Below are 25,098 nucleotides of genomic sequence, written 5' to 3' on the forward strand. Positions count from 1 at the left end.
GTTAGGTGGACTGGGATCTTTAAATTGTCCATGGGTGCGTGAGTGGGTGTGAATGTGTTTGTTTGTCTGTTTGTGACCCTGTGACAGACTGACCTCCTGTCCTGGGTGCACCCCGCCTCACGCTCTATGACTGCTGGGATAGGCTCCAGCCCCCCCGTGACCCTTGATTGGACTAAGCGGTTGAAGATGAGTGTGTGTGTGTGTGTGTGTGTGTGTGTGTGTGTGTGTGTGTGTGTGTGTGTGTGTGTGTGTGTGTGTGTGTGTGTGTGTGTGTGTGTGTGTGTGTGTGTGTGTGTGTGTGTGTGTGTGTGTGTGTGTGTGAGAAAACAAAGCAAACCTGAATCTATGACTTGAAAGTCTTTTTCATTGTCTGGTGACTGAGTAAGAAGAAGAAGAAGAAGAACTTATGCAGCAATTTATTCATTCATTATTTATTCACTTTCAGACACTTATCTGGGTCCAGGTCACGGTGGCAGTAGACTAAGCAGCAGGATCCATAAAATTTCAGATGCAGCCCCAATCTGTACATCGATCTATAGAGCAATCATGATAAATACCAAAAAACCTCCCAAGCAGGCAAACCACTCAGAAAAAGTGGGGAGATTTTGCTTTGCTTTTACCCCCTGAGCTCAGTGAACCCTCTGCCAAATTGATTCCACACTTGCTCAGCTCAGTGGGATCAGATCAGCCTGGGACGGGGAAGAGGTGGTGCACAGTATGTCCCCAAATCCTAATATACTGAAATCACTCTGAAATATCTGAGTGATCATTTTCCGTACTTGGACCCTGACGTTCACTGAACCTGCGCCAGGCTGCTTCGAGTGGAGCGCACACACACACACATACACACACAAATGCTTTTCTCTGCTCATACTTCGATTTCACTGCAACAGTGCATCAAGATTTTTGCAGTTATTACTGTAAAAAGAACTCACCCTGACAATGAACCTGTATTTTACACTATTATGCTGCGTTCACACCGGGCGCAACACGAGTGACTGCAGCCACAGGTTGCCATGTAATTCCTATGTAATGACGCGTTTTGGCGCCAAACCGCGCAGCGTGATGCGATGGACACGAGTGAAGTGATTTTGAGCGTTTTGCGCATTTGTAGTGCGATATTGTGTCGCGTCACGTCGTGTTGCCCTCCTCTCCAAGTTGAAAAATCTGAACTTTTTCATCTCTTCGCGCCGCGATGACCAATCAGGGACTGAATATGTAGTGACGTGGAGATGTCTGGAGTTTGACTGAAGATGTGAACATGTCCTGTATCTGGTAGCAGCCTGTGAGCAGGACTTATGTCTCTTTTGTCCTTTATTTCACAATTATGACAGAGTTTTTGGAGCAAACAGCAGCACCACAGCAAGCAGCGGAGTTTCTTTCTCTTTTTGATGTTACCTGCGCGCGCGAGCGTATCGTCTGTGGAGATTATTTTATTTATTAACTACACAGATGTATAATAAAGCAAATGGTGACTGGTTTCTAAAGACAAATATGACAGTTTTTTTGGGAAAGAGCGAGGAGCAGCCCCGCAGCAGCGGGAGCGGAGTTTCTTTCTTTCTTTCATTCTTCTTTTATGTGTGCGCGCGAGAGTGAATCATCTATGGAGAATATTTTATTAATTAAATACACAGATGTATAATAAAACAAATGGTGACTGGTTTCTAAAGACAATTATGACAGAGTTTTTGGGGAGAACAAGAGCTGCAGCAAGCAGCGGAGTTTCTTTTTTTTTTATTGTTTACATGTGCACGCGTGAACGGGACAGTTGGTCCTCAAACTGGGTCCCGCAGAGGTGGAAGGACCACTGAAAGTGGCCGTCATCAAGACGCAGCTCCTGCAGCAAATAATGATACTCTCTGTATTGGGAGCTTTCCACAACAACTTGCTCCGTGTGATAAAGGTCCGTCATGATGACTTGACGCCGAGCAGAATGGAAGCTCCTCCTATTTGAGGATGCACCGGGGTGAATTTTTGCAGCGAAAGTCCACCCAAGCAGAGCGACACATCAGGCAAAGGAGGCGCGTCCGTCGCCACGCGACCCCCGCGAATTTGTAGCGTCTGATCGCACCCGGTGTGAACACGGCATTACAGTGCATCCAGAAAGTATTCACAGCGCTTCACTTTTTCTGCATTTTATGTTACTGTCAGGCTGGGCGGTGGCCCGGCACCAGGAGCGGCCACTTCCAGACTAGGCTTAGGTGTGAATGAAATCATGGTCTTTATTCCAGGCTCAGGTACGCTGCACATGTAATCAGTCTGCGAGACAGAGGTACAAGCAGGGTTAGGCTGAGATGCAGTCATGGACAAGCAGGGTTCTGTGACATGAGCAAACACGGACATCTGGGGAGAGGCAAGAGGCACAGTTAAGGAGAACAGAGCAGAAATCAGAACACAGCTTGGCAAACTCAGGTCTGAAAACCAGGCGCTGGAAAGTGTACAGAGACAATAATCTAGCAGGGAAGTGAAGGACTGTGAAGTTTAAATGCAGGTGGACGAATCAGGATGTGCACGTGAGGAAAGATCTAGAAAGGGGCGTGGCTAGTGAACGAAGATTATACATGGGCAAGATTGTGAGGAGGGGAGTGCACAAAGTGGAGTGATGTAATAGACAAAGACACATGAGCAGGTGCCAAGAGTGTGAGTGAAAGATACGAGACAGGTGCAGTGAACACAATCAAATATGAGTGAGGAACGAAGACATGACGGCAGGTGCAGGGGTGTGGAGTGGAAACAAACAAATGGCAATGAGGAAAACCGAACAGAGCTAAAACGGAAATCGAGGGCAGAATATAATACAACAACAAACCTGGCATGAACTGTTGTGTGGGCCGCCAGAAGAGGAGGTACTGCTGGCCCACCACCAGAGGGCGCCCTGTCTGAAGTGCGGGCTTCAGGCACGAGAGGGCGCTGCCGCCACGGACACAGCCGGGAGTGACAACTGTTACTCATTATGTCCTGACAGCTGTCACTCATTCTTCATCATCCCACTCCATAAAACCCAGACGTCATCTCCACCTCATCGCCGAGATATCGTACTTCATTGGAGGTAATATCCTCAGCCATTTGTGGTAACTAATAATCTGTCTATTGTGAGTGTTTGCAGGAGTACCGGTCCTTAGTTTGTGGGGGCTGAGTGAGTGCAGGACGGCACTCTTTTCCCCTGAGGAATCACTGCGGTACTCATCAGCATATTGAGTGAGAGGTGGAGGTGGCATTCCCACTGTTATTGTTACTGGGTGTACACACACCCACACTTGACTGTCTTTGTTCTTCGCCAGCAGTACCAGATCCGACAGTCGGGGACGGTGATGACCTGGGAATTCGGGACTTGGCGGCTCCAGTATTCACCAGGTTCGGTGGCGGCGGAAATCGTGTGGTTCTGGCTCTTCTCAGGACAGACGTCTTCTATCCTCGAGCCTGCCACACGTCACCTTTGTGGATTGACTGCTATCATATTCTGAGATTGTCTGTATGTTCGTTGTGCTCCTTCACAACATTAAATTGTTAATTTTTGGCTCATCTATTGACCGTTCATTTGCGCCCCCTGTTGTGGGTCCGTGTCACTACACTTTCACAACAATGAACATGAGAACTGAAAGAAAATAAACACTAGACAAAACTAAACTGGAACTAAGACAACAAAGCGGCTAAACAAACTATAAATAAAACAGACTCTGTGATAAAGAAAACCTGACACTAAAACACAACAGATAATATAACAAATGAGAAGAACAAAATAAACAAGTGATAAACAATGAAAACATAACCTGACAGAACTGAACAATGACTAAAGTATAAAAGTAACCAAGTAGCAAAGTAAAATAGAACCCAGGATAATGAAAATAAGCAACTAATAAATCCAAGCCGAAGCCACCAGTGAGTAAAAGGAAGGGACAAAATAGGGATTAAAGCCTGGATCAGGGCCGGGCATGACAGTTACAGCCTTATTCCAAAATGGATTAAATTAATTTTCCCTCAAAATTCTACTCACAATACCCCATAATGACAACATGAAAAAGTAGGTTTTTTTATTTTTGCAAATTTATTAAAAACAAAAAACTAAGAAATCCCATGACCATAAGTATTCACAGCCTTTGCTCAGTACTTTGTTGATGCACCTTTGTCAGCAATTCCAGCCTCAAATCTTCTTGAATATGATGCCACAAGCTTGGTACACCTATCTTTGGGCAGTTTGGTCCATTCCTCTTTGCAGCACCTCTCAAGCTCCATCAGGTTGGATGGGGAGCGTCGGTGCACAGACATTTTCAGGTCTCTCCAGAGATGTTCAGTCAGATTCAGGTCTGGGCTCTGGCTGGTCCACTCAAGGACATTCACAGAGTTGTCCTGAAGACACTCCTTTGATATCTTGGCTGTGTGCTTAGGGTCATTGTCCTGCTGAAAGATGAACCGTCGCCCCAGTCTGAGGTCAAGAGCGCTCTGGAACAGGTTTTCATCCAGGATGTCTCTGTACATTGCTGCATTCATCTTTCCCTCAATCCTGACTAGTCTCCCAGTTCCTGCTGCTGAAAAACATCCCCACAGCATGATGCTGCCACCACCATGCTTCACTGTAGAGATGGTGCCTGGTTTCCTCCAAACATGATGCCAAAGAGTTCAATCTTTGTCTCATCAGACCAGAGAATTTTGTTTCTCCTGGTCTGAGAGTCCTTCAGGTGCCTTTTGTCAAACTCCAGGTGGGCTGCCATGTGCCTTTTACTAAGGAGTGGCTTCTGTCTGGCCACTCTACCATACAGATCCACCTGATTGGTGGATTGCTGCAAAGATGGTTGTCCATCAAGACCATCAAGCTGAAAGCACAACAAAACATGTCTAATGTAGAAGTATAAATAAAGTGTACCTGGACTTTACCACATACTTCTCTGTTATCACCAAGTGTATTCAGAGGTTTTTGTGTACTTGTCAGTATGTGCAAGCACACTTCAGTACCGTATACTGTACCTATAGGCCAAATATACTTCAACCTTTGTGTATACTAAACAAAGTATACTTTAAGTATAATCCATTAAGTTTATTGCTGATAAGTACACAGCAAGTTAACTGAAAGAACATTTGCTTATTTTTTAGTTTAAAAGACAAATAGTGTAGTACTAGTACTACTCTTTGGTAAGGGAAAGTTTATTCAAGAAAACAACAAATGTACAAAATGTTTCTCAGTCTCAGAAGATTTAAGTCGCACCTGAAAATACAGGTTAGGAAAATAGAATGATATAATTTTTAATTAGTCAGTCATTATAAGTGCTTTACTTTGAAGGAAGCTGCTCCGCCCGTAAACCTGAACCATGCTGAGCAGACTGATGATGTTTGTGGAGAAAAGAACATCTCTGTCAGGACTCACAGCTCCATGAAACGTGACATATTTTCCACCCTTGCAGTTGAAACGGCGCCGTCACGTCGCGTTTATCTTACTGACAGTCTGTGTGTAACTGATTTAACCGTCCTCACTGATGCTCATCCATTTTCCCTCAGGTGGAGACAGCTCATGGAGAAAACGTGCACGCTGCAAATTACTGCAGCAAGACGTCTGACACTGGCATCCTGTTTGTGTCACCTCCACAGGTAAAGGAGATCTGATTGGATCAGACTCCCTAACAAAAGAGCAGGTGATCAAGACCAACGCCAACGTCAAGGCACTGACCTACTGTGACCTGCAGTACATCAGCCTCAAGGGCCTCCGCGAGGTCCTGCGCCTCTACCCCGAGTACGCCCAGAAGTTCATCAGTGAAATACAGCACGACCTGACGTACAATCTGCGAGAGGGCCACGGGGCCGACGTGAGTAACACAGCAGCCTGCAGAGCTGAAGGACCCTATAATACCGCATGCTCACTGTAAGACTTCATTGGTTGCTGGTGGTGGGCTAGCGCCCCCTGTGGTGACCAGATGATAGGTATGAGGAGTGCTCAATTCAACGACGTCTCAACATGGGATTAACAGTTTGACGCCTCATAATGTTTTGCGTGTGTGATTGATGATTGTGTCCCTGAGGTGAACAGCAATTAAAACATATCAGCCCACTAAGAAAAGTGGTTCAGTGAAATTTCATGTATTTATTTTATTTATTTCAAACATGTTCAAATAAGATGAAGTTGAGTTGGAAGCTATGAGCTCTGTTAAAAGTCCCAAACAGGGAAATGTCTCTATTGATGCCCGAGTAGGGTATCCATCATTACTTCTTTTTGGGTCAGGCTGTTTTCTCAAATGTTTTTTGCAGAGATCTTTGTTTGATTTTGGCACTTCTGTGTACCTGTCAGCATGCACAGTGCTCCTCCTGCTGAAGCTCTCACAGTTCATGGGCACAAACAGCAGTCTGTTTGAAAAAACCACCAACAGCAGACGGTCTGGTGTTGTGCTGGGGTTTCCCAGTGATCGGGGTGCCTATGTAACGGAGGCCAGAAGGACTCGCTGTGCATATGTAGTTAGTAAAACTCACTCCCCAACATCTCAAAAAGATTCTCTGGTCACGAGGTTGGAGCCCTGGGTTTTGGCCTTCTAGTTAGAGACTCCGCCACCCATGCCAGGGATCATGAGTTCGTGTCCCGAGGAGAGTGAATGGACGGAGTAAAAAAAACAACACAACGCAGAGTGCAGCCGCTACAGCTACAGTTGGTAGATGTTAAATGGACTGCATTTATATAGCGCTTTTCCATCTGCATCAGAAGCTCAAAGTGCTTTATAATAATGCCTTACATTCACCCCGATGTGATGCTGCTGCCATACAAGGCACACACCGGGAGCAACTAGGGGATTAAGGACCGTGCCCAAGGGCCCTTAGTGATTTTCCAATCAGGCTGGGATTTGAACAGAGGATCCTCTGGTCTCAAGCCCAACGCTTAACCACAAGACCACAATGGTTTAGTGCAGACATGTGCAGAGGAGGGACCCAGTGTATATAGGGAGAAAGATGCTGAGGATGGAGCCACCAGGCAGGAGGAGAAGAGGGAGGACAAACAGGAGGTTTACCTTACCAACCCTCCGCTTACAGAGGACAGAGGACAACACAGAGGACAGGATGAGATGGAGACAGATGATCTACTGTGACGACCCCTAACGGGAGCAGCCAACAGGACACGATGAATAGTGTGCTGCAGATGGGTTCTCGCTCATGTGTGGCATCCAGCCTGCGCACGCTCAGCAGACAACTAACGGGCCCCCGGACGGCTTTGAAGACTTTGAAAAACGGTACAACACATGAACAAAATACATACAAATTGTATGTAAAAGATCTGTTTGTCAAAGAAACACACATTTAGGTAACCAATACATTTAGCTTAAAGCTAACTTACATTAAAACTCCCATAGAGATGCTAAGCACTTAGCATGAACTAACTAAAAATTATTCAGCGTCAACTTCCACATTTTAGCTCTGGTTTTTATCAAAAGCTTTCTTCATGAATCATTAGTAAGTAGTTAAATGAAGAGATGCCAAAAGACAAAGGACAGCAGGAAACTGGGTGTCTGTCTTAACATGTAAACTAACAAAAACGTCCCGACGGAAACATCTGCAGCACAATTTTTAAGGGCAATTTTCTTCTATGTCCACTTTTGTCCACTAGATGTCTCACTACTCTTGCATATTAACAACTAGACAACACGCCCCTCTCCTGTTGTAATGTATTGTAACACTGTTTCTTATTTTCATAAGTAATACAGTTTCGGAGACATGTCCAGAGCACCTTCCTGACCACCTTCACGTCCACTTTGTGAACTTTTTTGTCTTGACTGGGAAAAGCATTCCCCACCACTCCAACAGCCCATTCATTCCTCTTGACATGCACATCTTTAAGAAGTACGATATCGCCTTCAGTCAGGTTTTGTTTGCTCACATGCCATTTTGACCTTTGTTGACGTACCACCAGATATCTTCTGGAATGTCAGCCGGTCTGCATCTGCTTCCATTGTTTGCTGTGGAGGTCTTTGAGGTCAAACTCTCCTGGGGCTGATGATACTCTCTCCACGTTTTGTGTAAGAAGCATAGCAGGTGTGAGAACAGCAGGCATGTCTGGATCAGAAAGTCCAGATACCAGGTATAAAGGCTATGACTTCAAACATAAGTGTGACCAAAACCTGATGTGTCAGATAATAGACGTTTGCCTCCAACAGCAGTCCATTGAATGTCCAAGTACTGCCTCAGTCCTGAGGGTAAATTGTCACTTTAGGGTCTTTAGACTCAAGTTCCTACAAGATCCAGTGAAGTTTCTCCCTCTGTCAGAATGAAAGAGACAAACACGCCCACGGTTAATCGGGCCATGGGTCATGAAAATGTTCAACATGTCCCTGTCATCCGGTCTCTTTCCAAGCTCATTTAAACATGCTGTGGTGGAACCAAGACTCAAAAAGCCTAACTTGGACCAGTCTGAGCTTAAGAATTTCCGGCCAATATCGAAGCTCCCCTTTCTAGCAAAAATACTGGAAAAAGTGGTCGCAAAACAACTAATGTCTTTCCTTGAGATGCACAACATCTATGACACTTTTCAGTCAGGCTTTCAGAAACACCACTCCACCGAGACCGCAATACTGAGAGTGTCTAGTGATATCATGATGGCCGCTGACGCAGGAAGATGCACGGTCCTAGTCCTGCTAGACCTGTCCACAGCCTTCGACACCATCGACCACAGCAACCGGCTGCACGATCTGGTAGGGTTGTCGGGGTCCATGCTGAAGTGGTTTGCCTCATACTTGGAGGAGAGGACCTTTAGTGTGTTGGCTGGCCATAAACTATCGAAAACAGCTGCTTTACAGTATGGTGTCCTGCAAGGTTCTGTTTTGGGGCCACTGCTGTTTCAGTTGTATGTCCTTCCCCTCGGCCAGTTGATTCAGGACTTCAGGGATATTTCCTACCACCTGTTTGCGGACAACTTACAACTGTACTGTTCCTTTAAGATTTCAGAAGTCCACAAATTGAACTCTTTATTTGACTGCCTGTCACACGTGAAGAAGTGGCTTAATGGAAACCGTCTGCAACTGAACTCTGAAAAAACTGAGACACTTATTGTTGCCCCTGACAGTGCTGTTCCTGTTATCAGGAGCCTCCTTGGTGACTTGGGCTTAACGGCAAAAACAAGCCTTAGAAACCTTGGCGTTATTTTTGATGAAGGAATGTCTCTTGCTCAGCACGCAAGCAAGCTTGTGAAGAATTGCTTCTTTCAACTGCGAAATATCGCCATACTTAAACAATTGGTGTCACAGAAAGAATTAGAGGAAATCATCCATGCCTTTGTCTCCACGCGGTTGGACTATTGCAACAGCCTGTTCACTTGCCTGGGTAAGAAGGAGATAAATCGGTTGCAGAATGTGCAGAACTCTGCTGTGAGGCTTCTGACCCGCACCAACAGGAGAACCCACATCACACCTATCTTGGAATCCCTCCACTGGCTCCCTGTTGCCTCCAGAATTAATTTTAAAATCTTGGTTTTGACTTTCAGAGCACTACATGGTCAGGCTCCTGATTACATTGCTGACTTGATTCAGCCCTACACCTCAGCCCGCAGCCTCAGATCTTTAGGTCAGAACCTGTTGATGGTTCCTCGAACCTAATTTAAAACTCGAGGAGGCCGATCTTTTAAAGCCGTAGTGCCTCGTCTCTGGAACGAACTCCCTCTGTCCCTGCGATCCCTGGACTCTGTTGAGATGTTCAAAAAGCAACTAAAGATTCTACTTTTTAAACAGGCTTTTCATGGCCAATAATCTTTTAGTACTGAGTATGTATTTTTACTGTATATTTTTATTGTTTTACCTTGTCAAGTGCTTTGTGACCCCTGTCTGTGAAAAGCGCTATATAAATAAAGTTTACTTACTTACTGTCAATCTTCTTAGGGCTTTTAAAAAGCGTGAGGTTGCCTGAGACTCAGGGGCTTCAATATTCACAGGTCTTCTGACTGAGCACGTGCAGGTGACAGCACAGTGTTTATTCTTCACAGCGCCTCCTCTGGTTCTCCATGAGCTAATGATCCATAGACCAAACACATCAGCACCAACACTTGTGATTGGAGGACCTGAGCTGACTTGTTCTGCAGGTAGATTGGACATCTTTTTGTTCTTCCAGCCTTCCTCTTGGTCTGTTCCAGATCACACATTTCGGTATGATGCCTGACACCAGCCTGTCGCCCCCAGTGACCCACAGAGCAGCAGAACAAACAGCACCTTCCGTAAGACACCCGCCCTGATGTTCCACCTACTCGTGGTAATGTGTCACTAAGAATGTAGCCACATGATGTTTTGAGGAACAACGATCTGGTGTTTCTCTTCCCAGGGGGTGTCAGCTGAGGGCGTACCCCTCCCTCTCTCAGCAGACCATCTTTGCCAGTGATGGGGTTTCATTTTCTTTGAGCACTAGACCTTGAAACAGCACTACTCTTAGAGAGGTGACGGGTGCTGTGTGTTCCTGCTGATAACTGTCTGGGTTTATGTCAGCTCCTCTGTGTCATTTGGGTTTTTAGTGTGAGACCTGACTGAGCCATGAGCTCATCTGTGTCTGGACAGAGGACCTTCCAGCTGAAGAAACACTCAACCCGATGTGAACCAAGTTCACCCCCAGAGGCTTTGCTCATGTTGACTGTGACCTGTTGGCGTATGTCTGCCTCTGGGTCTACAAGGGCAAAGGTCTCTGCCCACAGACGTGTGTCTGCACACGAAGGCCGGGCCCTGGAATCACTTGGTGTGTTTGAATTGTTCCATGATCTGCAGGACTGTGTTCTGTACTGACAAAGTGCCATCATTCTGGACTTGTGGACTTCCTGATGCGGGCAACTCTGTTGGTATCATCAGTGGTGGGCACACTTCCGATAATCCGATAACAGATAATTATTGAAGATAATGGTCGCGGCACACTGGACCAACTCTACACCCTCCATCGGGTGCTCGAGGGTTCATGGGAGTTCGCCCAACCAGTCCACATGTGTTTTGTGGATCTGGAGAAGGCGTTCGACTGTGTCCCTTGGGGCACCCTGTGGGAAGTGCTTTGGGAGTACGGGGTCCGGGGTCCTTTGCTAAGGGATATACGGTCCCTGTATGACCGCAGCAGGAGCTTAGTTCGCATTGCCGGTAGTAAGTCAAACCTGTTTCCAGTGCACGTTGGCCTCCGCCAGGGCTGCCCTTTCTCACTGGTTCTGTTCATTATTTTTATGGACAGAATTTCTAGGTGCAGCCAGGGTGTAGAGGGGATCTGGTTTGGGAACCACAGAATCTCGTCTCTGCTGTTTGCGGATGATGTGGTTCTGTTGGCGTCGTCAAATCAGGACCTTCAGCATGCACTGGGGCGGTTTGCAGTCGAGTGTGAAGCGTCCGGGATGAAAATCAGCACCTCCAAATCCGAGGCCATGGTTCTCGACCGGAAAAAGGTGCTTTGCCCTCTTCAGGTCGGTGGAGTGTCCTTGCCTCAAGTGAAGGAGTTTAAGTATCTCAGGGTCTTGTTCACGAGTGAGGGACGGATGGAGCGTGAGATCGATAGACGGATCAGTGCAGCATCTGCAGTGATGCAGTCGCTGTATCGGACCGTCATGGTGAAGAGAGAGCTGAGTAGGGGGGCAAAGCTCTTGATTTACTGATCGATCTACGTTCCGATCCTCACCTACGGTCATGAGCTTTGGCTCATGACTGAAAGAACGAGATCGCGAGTACAAGCGGCCGAGATGAGTTTCCTCCGCAGGGTGGCTGGGCGCTCCCTTAGAGATAGGGTGAGGAGCTCGATCACTCTGGAGGAGCTCGGAGTCGAGCCGCTGCTCCTCCATGTTGAAAGGAGTCAGTTGAGGTGGCTTGGGCATGTTTTCCGGATGCCCCCTGGACGCCTCGCTGGAGAGGTGTTCCGAGCACGTCCCATTGGGAGGAAGCCCCGGGGAAAACCCAGGACACGCTGGAGGGACTACATCTCTTGGCTGGCTTGGGAACGCCTTGGGCTTCCCCCGGAGGAGCTGGGGGAGGTGTGTGTGGATCGGGAGGTCTGGGCGGCTTTGCTTGAGCTGCTGCCCCCGCGACCCGACTCCGGATAAAGCGGAAGAAAATGGATGGATGGATGGATGGATGTTTTCATTATCAGATTATCTTTTTAGATAACTTTAAAAACCATTATCGGATTAATTATTATCATCCGATAACTTCTACACTGATAACTTAGTAAACCAAGCTGAACAGCAGCAAACATTTTTAAAATTTTAAATCAGTTGAGACCTACCTGTTAAAAGTTTCCTAATAAATGTATAGCCCACCTCGTCCACAATTTCTCGGATAGTCACATGACTGAAAGTCACTGAAAGCCGTCTGAATCTTCCGAATGGTGCAAGAGCTGGGCATGTCACAACATGTCCTGTGAGGCTTCATCACGGAGGCGCTGTTACTGCGCCATCAGCTTCGTGCCGATGAATTTCGCCGCCACTCTTTTCATAGCAAAATCTTCTTTCACAGTGGAATGTGCTGAAAAAGTGCTGATGTCCACCTCTTCCACAATTTCTCAGATAGTCACATGACGGTCCCACATCACCACAGCGTTCACTTTGGAAATGATCCGGTCGTTTCAGCATGTTGATGCCGACCGGAGCGTGACTTGCTCTCCACCGTTGTGCGGCCGTCTTTAAACCGGTTGTACCGCTCCTTAATCTGTGTGATGCCCAGAGGATCGTCACCAAAAGCCGTCTGAATAATCTGAATGGTTTCCTCCTGGCTGTTGCCCAGTTTCTGGCAAAATTTGATGCAGTCGCGCTGCTCCAGTCGTTCCGCCATTTCCTTGCAAAGAAAAAAACGACGAGAGACTCCACCCATCCTCACACAAAGGCTGCTTACAAGCAAATGACGCAACCGACAGGCGTGAAAAAAATCACGCATGCGCACAAAGGTTCAAGGTTTGCTCATGCAAGCACACATGATTCAAATCCATCAGGTTTTTGAAAAAAATAAAAAGTCCGATACTTTTCTAACAGACCTCGTATATTTGACATCCTTGACCATGAAAACATACCACAAGAACTTGGAATCATTTTTATGGCTTTATTAGTTCAAAAGTTATTGTATTAAAACAATTTTTTGGTAAACTGTATCCAGAGATCATTTGGCTATAAATATGAAGATAATATTTTTTATTATTTTTTAAATGTTTTTAGAAATGTCTTTATTGATAACATGTCTTTTTTCACCGTGTGCTAACATCATGTTCAGGGGCGTCCTCGCGGCCGTTTTGTCCTCAGAGGTTGGTGGATCGTGTCTGTATCAGCACAGCGACCCGGCAGTTCAGCTCACACTTTGGCTGGAAAATGCACCATTTGGATGCACTTTTCTGGTTATCGTGCCTTATTGTGAATTAGTGATCCAGCTGAGACCGCTCAGAACCTGACGACCTCTGACCTGTAGGTCTTTGTCATAAAGGACACAAACCCACGTGCGGCTGCTGGTGCAGCAACATGCCGCAGTGACAGAAATAGCTCAACGCTGCAGTTTGAAGCCGCCCTGCTGCTAAGAATAGAGCAGGTTCTCCCTGACTGGCTGTTCCCCAGCAGCTGGCGCTAAGATTAGAACCCGCTCGCTATAAATAACTCAGCCAGCCGAGGAGGAGGAGTTCTCCTGCTCCACTGCAGTGTTTTTTGTCTGCAGTCTGTGCTGCTGCAGACAAAAAACACACAAAACATAAAATAGTCCACATCTTAAAAACATGCAGAGCTGTGCAAAAGTTTTAGGCACCACCGTATTTTGATCATCTTTTCACTGCCCCCCGTCCCAATGTAAACTGTTCAACCATTCCTCTTCAAAAACCATCAACATCTTGATCATCTTCTTCTTTGTCTTTCGGCTGTTCCCGTTAGGGGTCGCCACAGCAGATCAATTGTTTCCATCTCACCCTGTCCTCTGTATCTTCCTCTGTCACACCAACCACCTGCATGTCCTCCCTCAGCACATCCATGAACCTCCTCTTTGGTCTCCCTCTTCTCCTCCTGCCTGGTGGCTCCATCCTCAGCATCCTTCTCCCTATATACCCTGGGTCCCTCCTCTGCACATGTCCAAACCATCTCAATCTCGCCTCTCTGACTTTGTCTCCAAACCGTCCCACCTGAGCTGTCCCTCTGATATGTTCATTCCTAGTCTTGTCCATTCTTGTCACTCCCAAAGAGAATCTCAACATCTTCAGTTCTCCTGTCTTTTTGTTAGTGCCACCGTCTCTAAGCTGTCCAACATAGCTGGTCTCACTACTGTCTTGTAAACTTTCCCCTTCACTCTTGCTGATATTCTTCGGTCACAAATCACTCCTGCCACCTTTCTCCACCCACTCCACCCTGCCTGCACTCTCTTCTTCACCTCTCTACCATTTCATTTATATAGCACCAGTGTGTTTCACACAAGTAAGGTCTAACCTTACCAACCCCTTGAGCAAGCACACAGGTGACAGTGGTAAGAAAAAACTCCCTCTGATAATTTCGAGGAAGAAACCTCAAGCAGTCCAGACTCAAAGGGGTGACCCTCTGCATAGGTCATATGAATAAAAAACATTTTTAACAATACAGAAGAACATCCAAATTTTTGAGAATTATTAAGACCACACAGACGTCCGGGACAGCACCAGTTGGTTGGGGGGGGGATCTCAAGACCCAATCCCCATTGGGTCTTCAGATCCAGTCTTTGAGCATAGTCCACTTTGCAAGTGCTGTAGTCAACCACACTTACCATTACTTTGGACAGTTTACCCAAACTATTTCAACTCATCTACTTTCACCACTTCTACTCCTTGTAGCTGCACTATTCCACTGGGCTCCCTCTCACTCACACACATGTACTCAGTCTTGCTTCTACTGACTTTCATTCCCCTTCTCTCCAAAGCATATCTCCACCTCTCCAGACTAGACTCGACCTGCTCTCTACTCTCACTACAGATCACAATGTCATCTGCAAACATTATAGTCCATGGAGACTCCTGTCTGATTTCATCTGTCAACCTGTCCATCACCACTGTGAACAAGAAAGGACTCAGAGCTGAACCTTGATGTAATCCCACCTCCACCTCCCTTCTGTGTGGAGTTTGGATGTGGGAGAAAGCCGGATGGAACCCACACAAACACGGGGAGAACATGCAAAGACATGCAGGTGCAGTGAACTGATGATTCTGAACTGTCTGTAGGTGTGAGTGTGTTTGTTTGTCTGTATGTGTCCCTGTGACAGACTGGTGTCCTGTCCAGGGTGAACCCGCCTCACAAAGACTGCTGGGATAGGCTCCAGCCCTCCGTGACCCTCAACTGGAGTAAGCGAGTATAGAAAATGGATGATCGCTTTCAGTTTGTTTTATTCTTTTTTTTTTTTTTTTCTTGTTTTGGCATATTAAATTACCTCGACAGTTTGCTGTGTTCTGTACATCAACACAATCAATAATATTCGAAACAAAGAAGTGATTTTTTTTTTTAACAGAATAAAAGTGTTCAAGGTTCAGTTTGTTTCTGCACAAATGACGGAGTGAGTTTGCTGCTGAAGTGAAAAAGGGGGATTGTGTTGGAAAATGGACACAATATGTAAAGTAAGAAATACGCACCACGTGTGGTTGGAGTCTCCAGCTGCTGATTAATTGTCTGTGACAGCAACAAAACAACCAGTCGACCGTGTGCACAACAACGTGCACACCGCTACAGGCTGCATGCGCTCTGCACCAGCTGTGCAGAGTGCACGCAGGCCATAAACATGCACATGCATGGACTCACACCCAAATGTAACACACATACACAGTGTGCACGCTCACCATAAACGTGCACATGCATAGACTCACACCCCTGACTGTAGCACACAAACGCAGTGTGCACGCTCACCACAAACGTGCACATGCATGGACTCACACCCAAATGTAACACAAACGCAGTGTGCACGCTCACCACAAACGTGCACATGCATGGACTCACACCCAGATGTAACACAAACGCAGTGTGCACGCTCACCACAAACGTGCACATGCATGGACTCACACCCAAATGTAACACAAACGCAGTGTGCACGCTCACCATAAACGTGCACATGCATGGACTCACACCCAGATGTAACACAAACGCAGTGTGCACGCTCACCACAAACGTGCACATGCATAGACTCACACCCCTGACTGTAGCACACAAACGCAGTGTGCACGCTCACCACAAACGTGCACATGCATGGACTCACACCCAAGTGTAACACAAACGCAGTGTGCACGCTCACCACAAACGTGCACATGCATGGACTTACACCCAAATGTAACACAAACGCAGTGTGCACGCTCACCACAAACGTGCACATGCATGGACTCACACCCATGACTGTAGCACACAAACGCAGTGTGCACGCTCACCACAAATGTGCACATGCATGGACTCACACCCAAATGTAACACAAACGCAGTGTGCACGCTCACCACAAACATGCACATGCATGGACTCACACCCCTGACTGTAGCACACAAACGCAGTGTGCACGCTCACTTCAGCGCTAACAAGTTGGCACATGACAAGTACCCACTTGTCTCCCTCTTTACTCCTTTGTCTCCCCCAGTGCTGGTGCCTAAGATTAGAAGTAGAGCTAAAAATACATCTGATGAACAGAGTCCCAGAGGAGGAGCAGAGCAGGAATAAAATGATTTGATTTCTCACTGCAGCAGAAAGACGACGCATCAAACGAGGCGAACCATGTCTGGTTTTCACAGCTGCACACAGAAAATGCTGATCCCAGCTTATTATAGTAAATTATGAAAATAAATCAAACAACATCTGTCAGTTCTAATTTCAGCCTCATTTTGTCCACATCAGGTGGACAGTGCAGGAATTGGAACCAAAGGTCAAGAGACGGGTGTTGAGTGGTGTGTGTTCAACCCCCTTTAAAAGCCCCATAAGTTATTAATAAATGTTCCACTTTACCACCAAGCTGCAGGCCTGGATCCAGACCGGTTTGGACCGATACAGTTGCATCGGTCAAATTTATTTATGCATCGTTCATCATCGGTAAAAAAAATAAATAAAAAAATCTTGAGTAATCCTGAATAGTGCCGAACGTGTCCCCGCGGTGAACACAGCTTTTTGGTGGTTTTCATGTCAACCTATAGTCTGTAAATTATATGGATTTTTCCGAGTTTCAGAGTCATACGGACGTACAAATAAAGTCGGATATTCAGGGTTTGGTCTGCAGCGGCTCTGTAATCAACCATTTCTGCAGCGCGTCTCCACTTTGAAGCCGTGAACCATTGAAGCAACGCTTCGATCCACTAGCTTGTTGGTTCTTTGATTCGCTGCTCAACAGAAGCGGTAAGTCCACTTCTTAACCCCTCTCAAAGCCATTAAAATACCGTGTCACTTTTGTGTGGACTAAAGTCACTAACTGGGACTCTTGTCTTGTTGCAGTCAAGAAACGAGAATCGTCCTCCGTTCCGTTCACACAGCTCCAAACACTGCGCAGCTCTCTGCTGAGACAGAGTCCGGTCAGAATTAATAACTTCAAAATGAATCACCGCTTTAAATAAAATGACACCTCTTTCCAAACGCTGTAATACAGACAAGAAACTACAATCGACTAAAACGTTTTTTTCCTCCCAAAATGAAACGTGCTGTATTTCTTTACAAATTACATCCTGAAGTGAAGCACAGCAGCTGTAAGAGCTCAGCTCAGATATATGGAAAGACATTCATGCCGATAATGTCTGAAAGGAAATGCTTTTGACAAAAACTACAGATTTTGTTTATTCCTATTTATGTCCAGAGATCAAGGATCCACCATGTAGAGTTTATTATGTCCAAAGTTTAAGGATCCAGTGAGGAATTTCATATTTATTTACTTTAAGACTCAATAAAATGTTCAATTTCAATTTAATTGGCTTATAAAGTGCCAAATCACAACAAAATCTAAATATACTAAAACAAATACATCACATATCACAATTGTGATATGTGATGTATTTGTTTTAGTATATGAGGGCTGTCAATAAAGTATTTTATTTTTCTTTCTTTATTTTTTTTCAAAAACTATATGGATTTCATTCATATGTTTTTACGTCAGACATGCTTGAACCATTGACATTGCAGCATCAGCTCGCAGCTGCCGCGACGCTCCGCCACAGGAAAAACACCTCTGTTGGAAGCCTTAAGGACAACTTGGAACATGTCCAGCTGTTAAACAATTTCTCATATACTCACTCCACTGAAAGCCATCAAAAGCCGCCTGGATTTTACAAATAGTTATCAACACGGAGGTGTTTTTCGTGTGCCGCCGCACCGAGCCAGCTGCGTCCCGACGCGCGGACCCGTCCGCACGTCTTTCATTAAAAAAATCTCCTTTAACAGTGGAATATCCGGATAAAATGCTGAAACCGACTTCTTCTGAAACTTCTCTGTTCTCTCACGACATCCTGGATCAACAGAGCCTGAAATGTGGAGGTTTTCAGCTTGAAACAGGCTGACGACGGCGCCTGGGAGCGCTGCGCGACGTCTCGCACCGTGGGAAGTCCTTAAAGCGACAGAATCACCTCAAAATCTCTCATCAGCTGTTAAAATTTTCACTGAAAACCAGCTTAATTTTTCGAACCGTGTCCACTTCGATGTGTCTCACAGGTTTAGAAAAAATTTTGATCAAACAAAGCGCCAGTCTCTCAGCAACTTCTCAGACAAAGGAATTCCGACGAGGGGCTGGACGACTCCTCCCACAAGGAGTGCTCACAGGCGAATGACGTCACCGACAGGCGTGGAAAAACTCACGCATGCGCACGAGGGTTCAAGCATGTCTGACGTAAAAACATATGAATGAAATCCATATAGTTTTTGAAAAAAATAAAAAGGACCTATACATTATTGACAGACCTCGTATTTAGTCATGGACTTGATGAATATTGTTACCTGCTGGACTGTTTCTAATTTTGATTAGTATCAATGAAAAATGTCTTCTGTGAACTGTCTGTATCTCAATATATTATTATTAAGAATATATGCAGCCATATTTTTATTGATTTTATCAATTGAAAAAAAAATCATATATAGATTCAGGTATAATTGAAAGATTTTGGCAATAAATTTGATCCTGTTAACAGTCACTTTTTTGTTATAGTGTTGTTTTTTAAGGATATATTTATACAAATAAGAAGTGTTCACTATGGTCCATGAAGTATAATAAATATATTAAAAGAAGTGTGACAGTGTATGTTGCACACAAATAAAAGAATGAAGATTACTGAATAACAAGACACATATGATTTTTATTTTATCATTGGGCAAAAATGCACCTGTCAGATTTTCACTCTGGGTCCAGTCCTGGAGCTGTGCCCAAAAAAACCTCTTTCCAATCACAACCACTCAACCTTTAACTCCAGAGTTTGGAGTCTTGTTGGCCTCCTTCACTTGTCTCCTTCATTTAAGACCTCATCTGACAAAACAAAAAAATCATTTTACAGTTTGTGCTGCAGACTGTTGTGTTTGTCAGCAGCCCCCCCACTGGTACGAGCCGATCACTACACCTCGCATGTCGTCTCCAAAGGACACCATCAGTGATGTCATCATAACATGATCCTTGTCTCTTGTCCTCAGGTGGACTGGGAGAGTAATGGCAGCCTGGTGAAGAAGCTGGCATCCATCCGGGAGGACGAGGAGGGGGATGAGGAGCAGAACCCGCTGTCACTTGCTCCTCGGTCCCCGCTGCATCTCAGCAGGGGGCTGAACTCCCCGCTGCGTTCCCCCCTCCTGCCCCCTCGGCCATTCCGTGCACCCTCTGAACAGCCCCGTCCCACCACGCTGCAGATCCCGGTGGTCAGCTTCAGCAGTGCAGCGCCTGAGCTCAGTCCCAGGTAACGCACAGGCGCACAAACCCGGGTGTCTGGCTGCCATGGCAACCAGCAGCCAGCAGGGTGAGGGGTCCTAAATGTCTCCATGTGTCCTCCATACACATCAGGACCTACAGTGTTTGAGGACTCTGTTTCCAGCAGTGAGAAAAGTACTCTGATATTTTACTTCAGTAAAAATATCTGTCCCACGTAGAAGTCCTGCATTTAAAATGTAAAAGTATTAGGATCAAAATATACTACAAGTACTAAAAGTAAAAGTACTGGCTCATTTCAGAACAGAAAGTATATTTTCTTGGTTTGCAGTGACTGATGCTTTGACATTTTCTCTTTAAAGCCGCCCTCACAGCCTGTGGAACATGCTGCTACACGCAGGTTACAGGTGAAAAAAACAAGGCAAAACCGTGTGTGAGACGTGCCCGTGTTCAGCGCTGTGGGTCGCAGACTGCCTGTGGAGACCTTCACTGCTGCATATGCAATTTCTATGGGTCTTGCAAAAGCCCAAGAATGCATGCAGCACGTACGGGGCCCATACAGCCGTCGTACACCTGAACCAAGTCAGGAGCACGACGACTGTAGGGCCGTGAGACGACCGTAAGATGGACAGTCATTGTACTTGTGCCGTGCATCAAAAGTAATACACAATTACCCCACACCTGCAGCCTCCAAGACAGAAGTACATCTCATTGTGTACTGGTGCAGTGGTGTCCAAACTATTCCAGAAAGGTGCAGGTTTTCTTTGAAGCCACTGACTCCAATGGGTGATTTCACTGATGAACTCATCACATCTGCTCAAAGTGATGTTAATCAGTGAAAACACCTGCTGGAGTCAGTGGCTGCAAAGAAAACCTGCACCCTCACGAACCTTTCTGGAACAGTATGGACACCACTGTACTAGTGCATTCAGAAAGTATTCATAGCACTTCACTTTTTACACATTTTGTTATGTTACAGCCTTATTCCAAAATGGAGTAAATGAATTACTCCAGGTCTGGAGCTCTGACAGAGTGACCATCGGGTTCTTGGTCACCTCCATGACTAAGGTCCTTCTCCCCACAATCGCTCAGTTTAGACGGGCGTCCAGCTCTAGGAACAGTCTGGTGGATCTGAACTTCTTCCATTTACAGATGATGGAGGCCACTGTGCTCATTGGGACGTTCAAAGCAGCAGAAATGTTTCTGTATCCTTCCCCAGATTTGTGCATCCAGACAATCCTGTCTCAGAGGTCTACAGACAATTCCTTTGACTTCATGCTTGGTTTGTGTTCTGACTGTCAACTGTGGGACCTTATATGTAGACAGGTGTATGTCTTTCCAAATCATGTCCAATCAACTGAATTTACCCCAGGTGGACTCCAAGTAAGCTGAAGAAACATCTCAAGGATGATCAGTGGAAACAGGAGGCACCTGAACTCAATTTTGTGTTTCATGGCAAAGACTGCGAATACTTATGTAAATGTGATTTATGAGTTTTTTATATTTAATGAATTTGCAAAGATCTAAAAAAAAAAAAAACTTTTTTGCATTGTCATTATGGGTGTTGTGAGTAGAATTTTGAGGGAAAATATGAATTTTATCCTTTTTGGAATTAGGTTGTAACATAAAAAGTGAAGTACTGTGAATACTTTCTGGATGCTCCGTATGTGTGGCAACAAGTGGCAAGACAACCTGGGCAAGACCGGGTGTATTAGGGAGATGTAGTAGTGTAGTGTTGCATTGTAAAAGGGATTATACCCCCCCCCACACACACACACACACAAGCACCCACATTAATCTGAGTTTGGGGTTTTTTGTTGTTGTTGTTGCTTTTGTGGGGGGAGGGGGGAGTTGGGAAATGGCTTCCACTGGTTTCCACAGTGGTGATAACTGCCAGAGCGCAGCGCTGTCCAGTTGTTAAGCGCTGACGTAACGCATCACGTGATAAATCTGTTTCCGGGTCCAAAGACCTCCAAATTTACAATTAAAGTTACGTCTGTTTGATCCTTTTAAGGATCTACAGTTTAAGTTTAGGGCCCTGTCCCACTGGGGAGAGGATCAATTGCGCATGAATTGAGTACACAAATTGTGGGCGTTTGTTGTCGTCAGCAACAAAAATGGCCAAAAATGACAAATGTCCCAGTATGAATTACGGATATATTAATAATATATAGTGAATATATGATGAACAATTACAGTTATATAACGCATGTAGTGAGGAAACTGATCCGACACATTGAAATTATGAATGCATCGCGCATGTATTGCGCGTGCACGGCCTCTGCATTGCGGTCATAAAAGAAGTGCACTCAGGCCATCGGCATCACTATTCACACCAACAATACGAGGGCTATTAGAAAACTATCTGACCTTTTTATTTTTTCAAAAACAATATGGATTTGAATCACGTGTGATTGCGTCAGCCAAGCTTGAACCTTCGTGCGCATGCGTGAGTTTTTTCACGCCTGTCGATTGCATCATTCGCCTGTGAGCAGGCTTTGAGTGAGGAGTGGTCCACCCCTGTCGTCGTTTTTTTCATTGTTGAGGAATGGCTCAGAGACTGCCGCTTTGCTTGATCAAAATTTTTTCAGAAACTGTGAGGGACATCAAAGTGGACACCATTCGAGAAATTCAGATGGTTTTTGGTGAAAATTTTATGGGCTTCAAAGAGATTATGGAGTGTTACTGTCGCTTTAAGGATGGCCCAGAGCGACTGGTGGTGCGCCGCGCTCCGAAGCCGCCATCGACAGGCTGAGCGACCATTTCATTTCTAAACGGATCTGGATCCGTGACCATTGTGTGCAATTTCTCTGGTTATCACAAGAGCTGGACATCAACCATTTTCCGGCAGATTTCACTTTTAACAAGCGATTTTGTCATGGAAAGCCGAGCAGAGGCTTCACGCGTCACGATGGATTCGCTACTGGAGTGAGACAAAACCACCTCCGTTTTGGTCTCACAGGACGGCTTTGAGATGGCGTTCAGACAGCTGTCGGTGGTTTTTCCATCAAGTGATTATCCGAGAAATTGTGGATGTGCCTGGACATGCCAGAACATGTCCCGTGAGGCTTCATCACGGCGTTCCATGCGGCACCGCCGCGACGCGCGAAGCCTCCGCTCCTCTTTCCATGACAAAAACTTCTGTAACAGTGGAATGTGCCATTCATTTCCAAACTGGACGCTGTGTTTTATCCGGGACGTTGTCTGACTAGCACAGGAATTGTGAAAAGACGGAAGAAGGAATTCCGCGCGTCGTGGCGGCCATTCCTAAACAATGAAAAAAAACGAGAGGGGTGGACCACTCCTCAGTCAAAGCCTGCTCACAGGCGAATGACGCAACCGACAGGCGTGAAAAAACTCACACGTGATTCAAATCCATATGGTTTTTGAAAAAAATAATAAGGTCGGATACTTTTCTAATAGACCTCGTACAGGCTCTGGAGCAAGTGCTGGATTTGGACAAGTTGATCACAGAGTTAATGTTCATTTTGTCATGTGAGGGTTAACTGTTCATGAGTTTGGGGAGCGGGAGGGGGGAAGCTGCTCGGGGTGTGGGACGGTGTTATTTTTTAATTTTTCCTGGATTGCAGCAGCTACATGTTTGTGGATCTACACAGTCGGACCCGCACTGACTGGCAGGTATGTCGCTTTCTGCCACACTTTGGGTTTACGTGACGTGTTTGTTATGCATTCACAGATTGTCTGCAAATCAGCTGCAAAGCAGATGTAATAAATACGCTTTATTCATGGCCAGTTTGTATGCCGTCACTACAACATATTTTAGTTTGTGATGTGGACATGATGGGCACGATATATATCTGTTTTACACACTGTCCCGGTCCGCTGCCAAGCCGCAAATCCCCGTCAGTTGCGGATATCAGCGGTTAACGGCAGATATACAGCGCATAGAGTGAGTATGTATTGTGTATGAATTGAGTATGTATGGAGTATGTGAGGCGGATGTCATCCGCATCCAGATTTTTGAACAGCTCAAAAATCCTGGCTGTGGACATGCGTGCCTCTGCGGATGATCAGGGGTGTGTTCGGATGACAGCCGACTCATACAGGCATGTTACACGGATATTCCAGATGTTTTGTACGCAATCCATACGCAAATCCTCCTAAATGCCAGTGGGACAGGGCCCTTAGTTTGTGTTTACATTGTGCGCAAACCTCCATCCCTCCCTTCTCCGCCTCCATCTCTGCTAACTGCATTCATGTGGTTCTGTGGTCAGAACACTTATTAAAACTTTTTTTTTCTTTTACTTTACATATTTTTTTATGCACAGGTAAAATATACATGTCTGTTTGTTAATAAAAAAGTATTTATTACAATAAACAGGACGTTAAAGTGCAAACTTCACTTTCTCCCCAAACGACATGAACAGGAAGCGATCGCAGCTCACAGCAACTCCTATTGAAAATAACGGAGAAACAATCTGAGCGTCTGACATTGTTACATAAAACAAACGCAGTAACAACGTCTAAAAACCCAGTTAATATATCCAGGAGAGTTTTAGGCACAAAATACAAAGAGTTTTATGTTGCGATGTTAATGCTGTTGTCCGTGTGCAGCCTGATCAGATCGTCTCAGTGCAGTTCTCAATGTTAATGACAGCGTGCCCTTTTTGTTTGGAGCTGGAAGTTGAAAATCACATGATGCGTTATGTCACACTAAACAACCGGATAAAGCAGCACAGATGCACAGCGGGCGTTTTCACTCTGCTCTTTCAGCACCATGGACAGCAGCACAGCACAAGCATGGCACAGTTGGTCAAAGTGGCCTGAGTGTGTTTTGCTGATGCACTGATGTGGAATGATGGTCTGGATGATGGCAAAGCAAACGGCTGTAGTTTCATATCTAATCTAACTTAATGTTGCAGCTGTTAAATGTGAAGTTCGTTTTATTTCTGTGTATTTTATGTTACTGCACAAACCTCTGAGCAGCTTGTGATTACTGAAAATGACTTTAGTCTGAATCTGAAAAGTCACTTTTCAAGTAAAGCTGTTAGATAAATTTGTGCCATAAAAATGAGATGGTGCAGAAGCACAGAAGAGCCGGAAACAGAAACACTCAATACAAGTACTTCAAATGTGTACTTAAAGTACACTGTGTGTATGTGCCAAGTTCCTTTCCACCACCTTCTACCTGTGTGAACAGATTTGTGGACGGCATTGAAACAGAGAGTAATTCCACCTCATCGCAGAGGTTTGAGTTCAGCCCTGGCCTGTCACCCACTGCTCCACCCTCACCGTACGCAGGTAAGAGGAGCGTGCACACAAATACATGAACGCAGAGCTCGACCAAAGTCTTTCTGAACAAAAAAAGTGAGTCACCAGCCCGACGCCCTGACACAGG

General features: G+C 45.6%; 1 protein-coding gene across 1 annotated transcript in view; it reads left to right on the forward strand.

The window, feature by feature from the left end:
• kcnh3 (potassium voltage-gated channel, subfamily H (eag-related), member 3) overlaps positions 1-25,098 on the forward strand; it is a 404,423-nt gene that overhangs the window by 371,166 nt on the left and 8,159 nt on the right. The window contains 3 exon segments of the mRNA XM_034186593.1: positions 5,581-5,795; positions 19,514-19,770; positions 24,901-25,001. Coding sequence (XP_034042484.1) covers positions 5,581-5,795; positions 19,514-19,770; positions 24,901-25,001 — 573 coding nt within the window.

Source organism: Thalassophryne amazonica, chromosome 14 (genome assembly GCF_902500255.1).
Source record: "Thalassophryne amazonica chromosome 14, fThaAma1.1, whole genome shotgun sequence".
In the NCBI taxonomy this organism is placed as follows: domain Eukaryota; kingdom Metazoa; phylum Chordata; class Actinopteri; order Batrachoidiformes; family Batrachoididae; genus Thalassophryne; species Thalassophryne amazonica.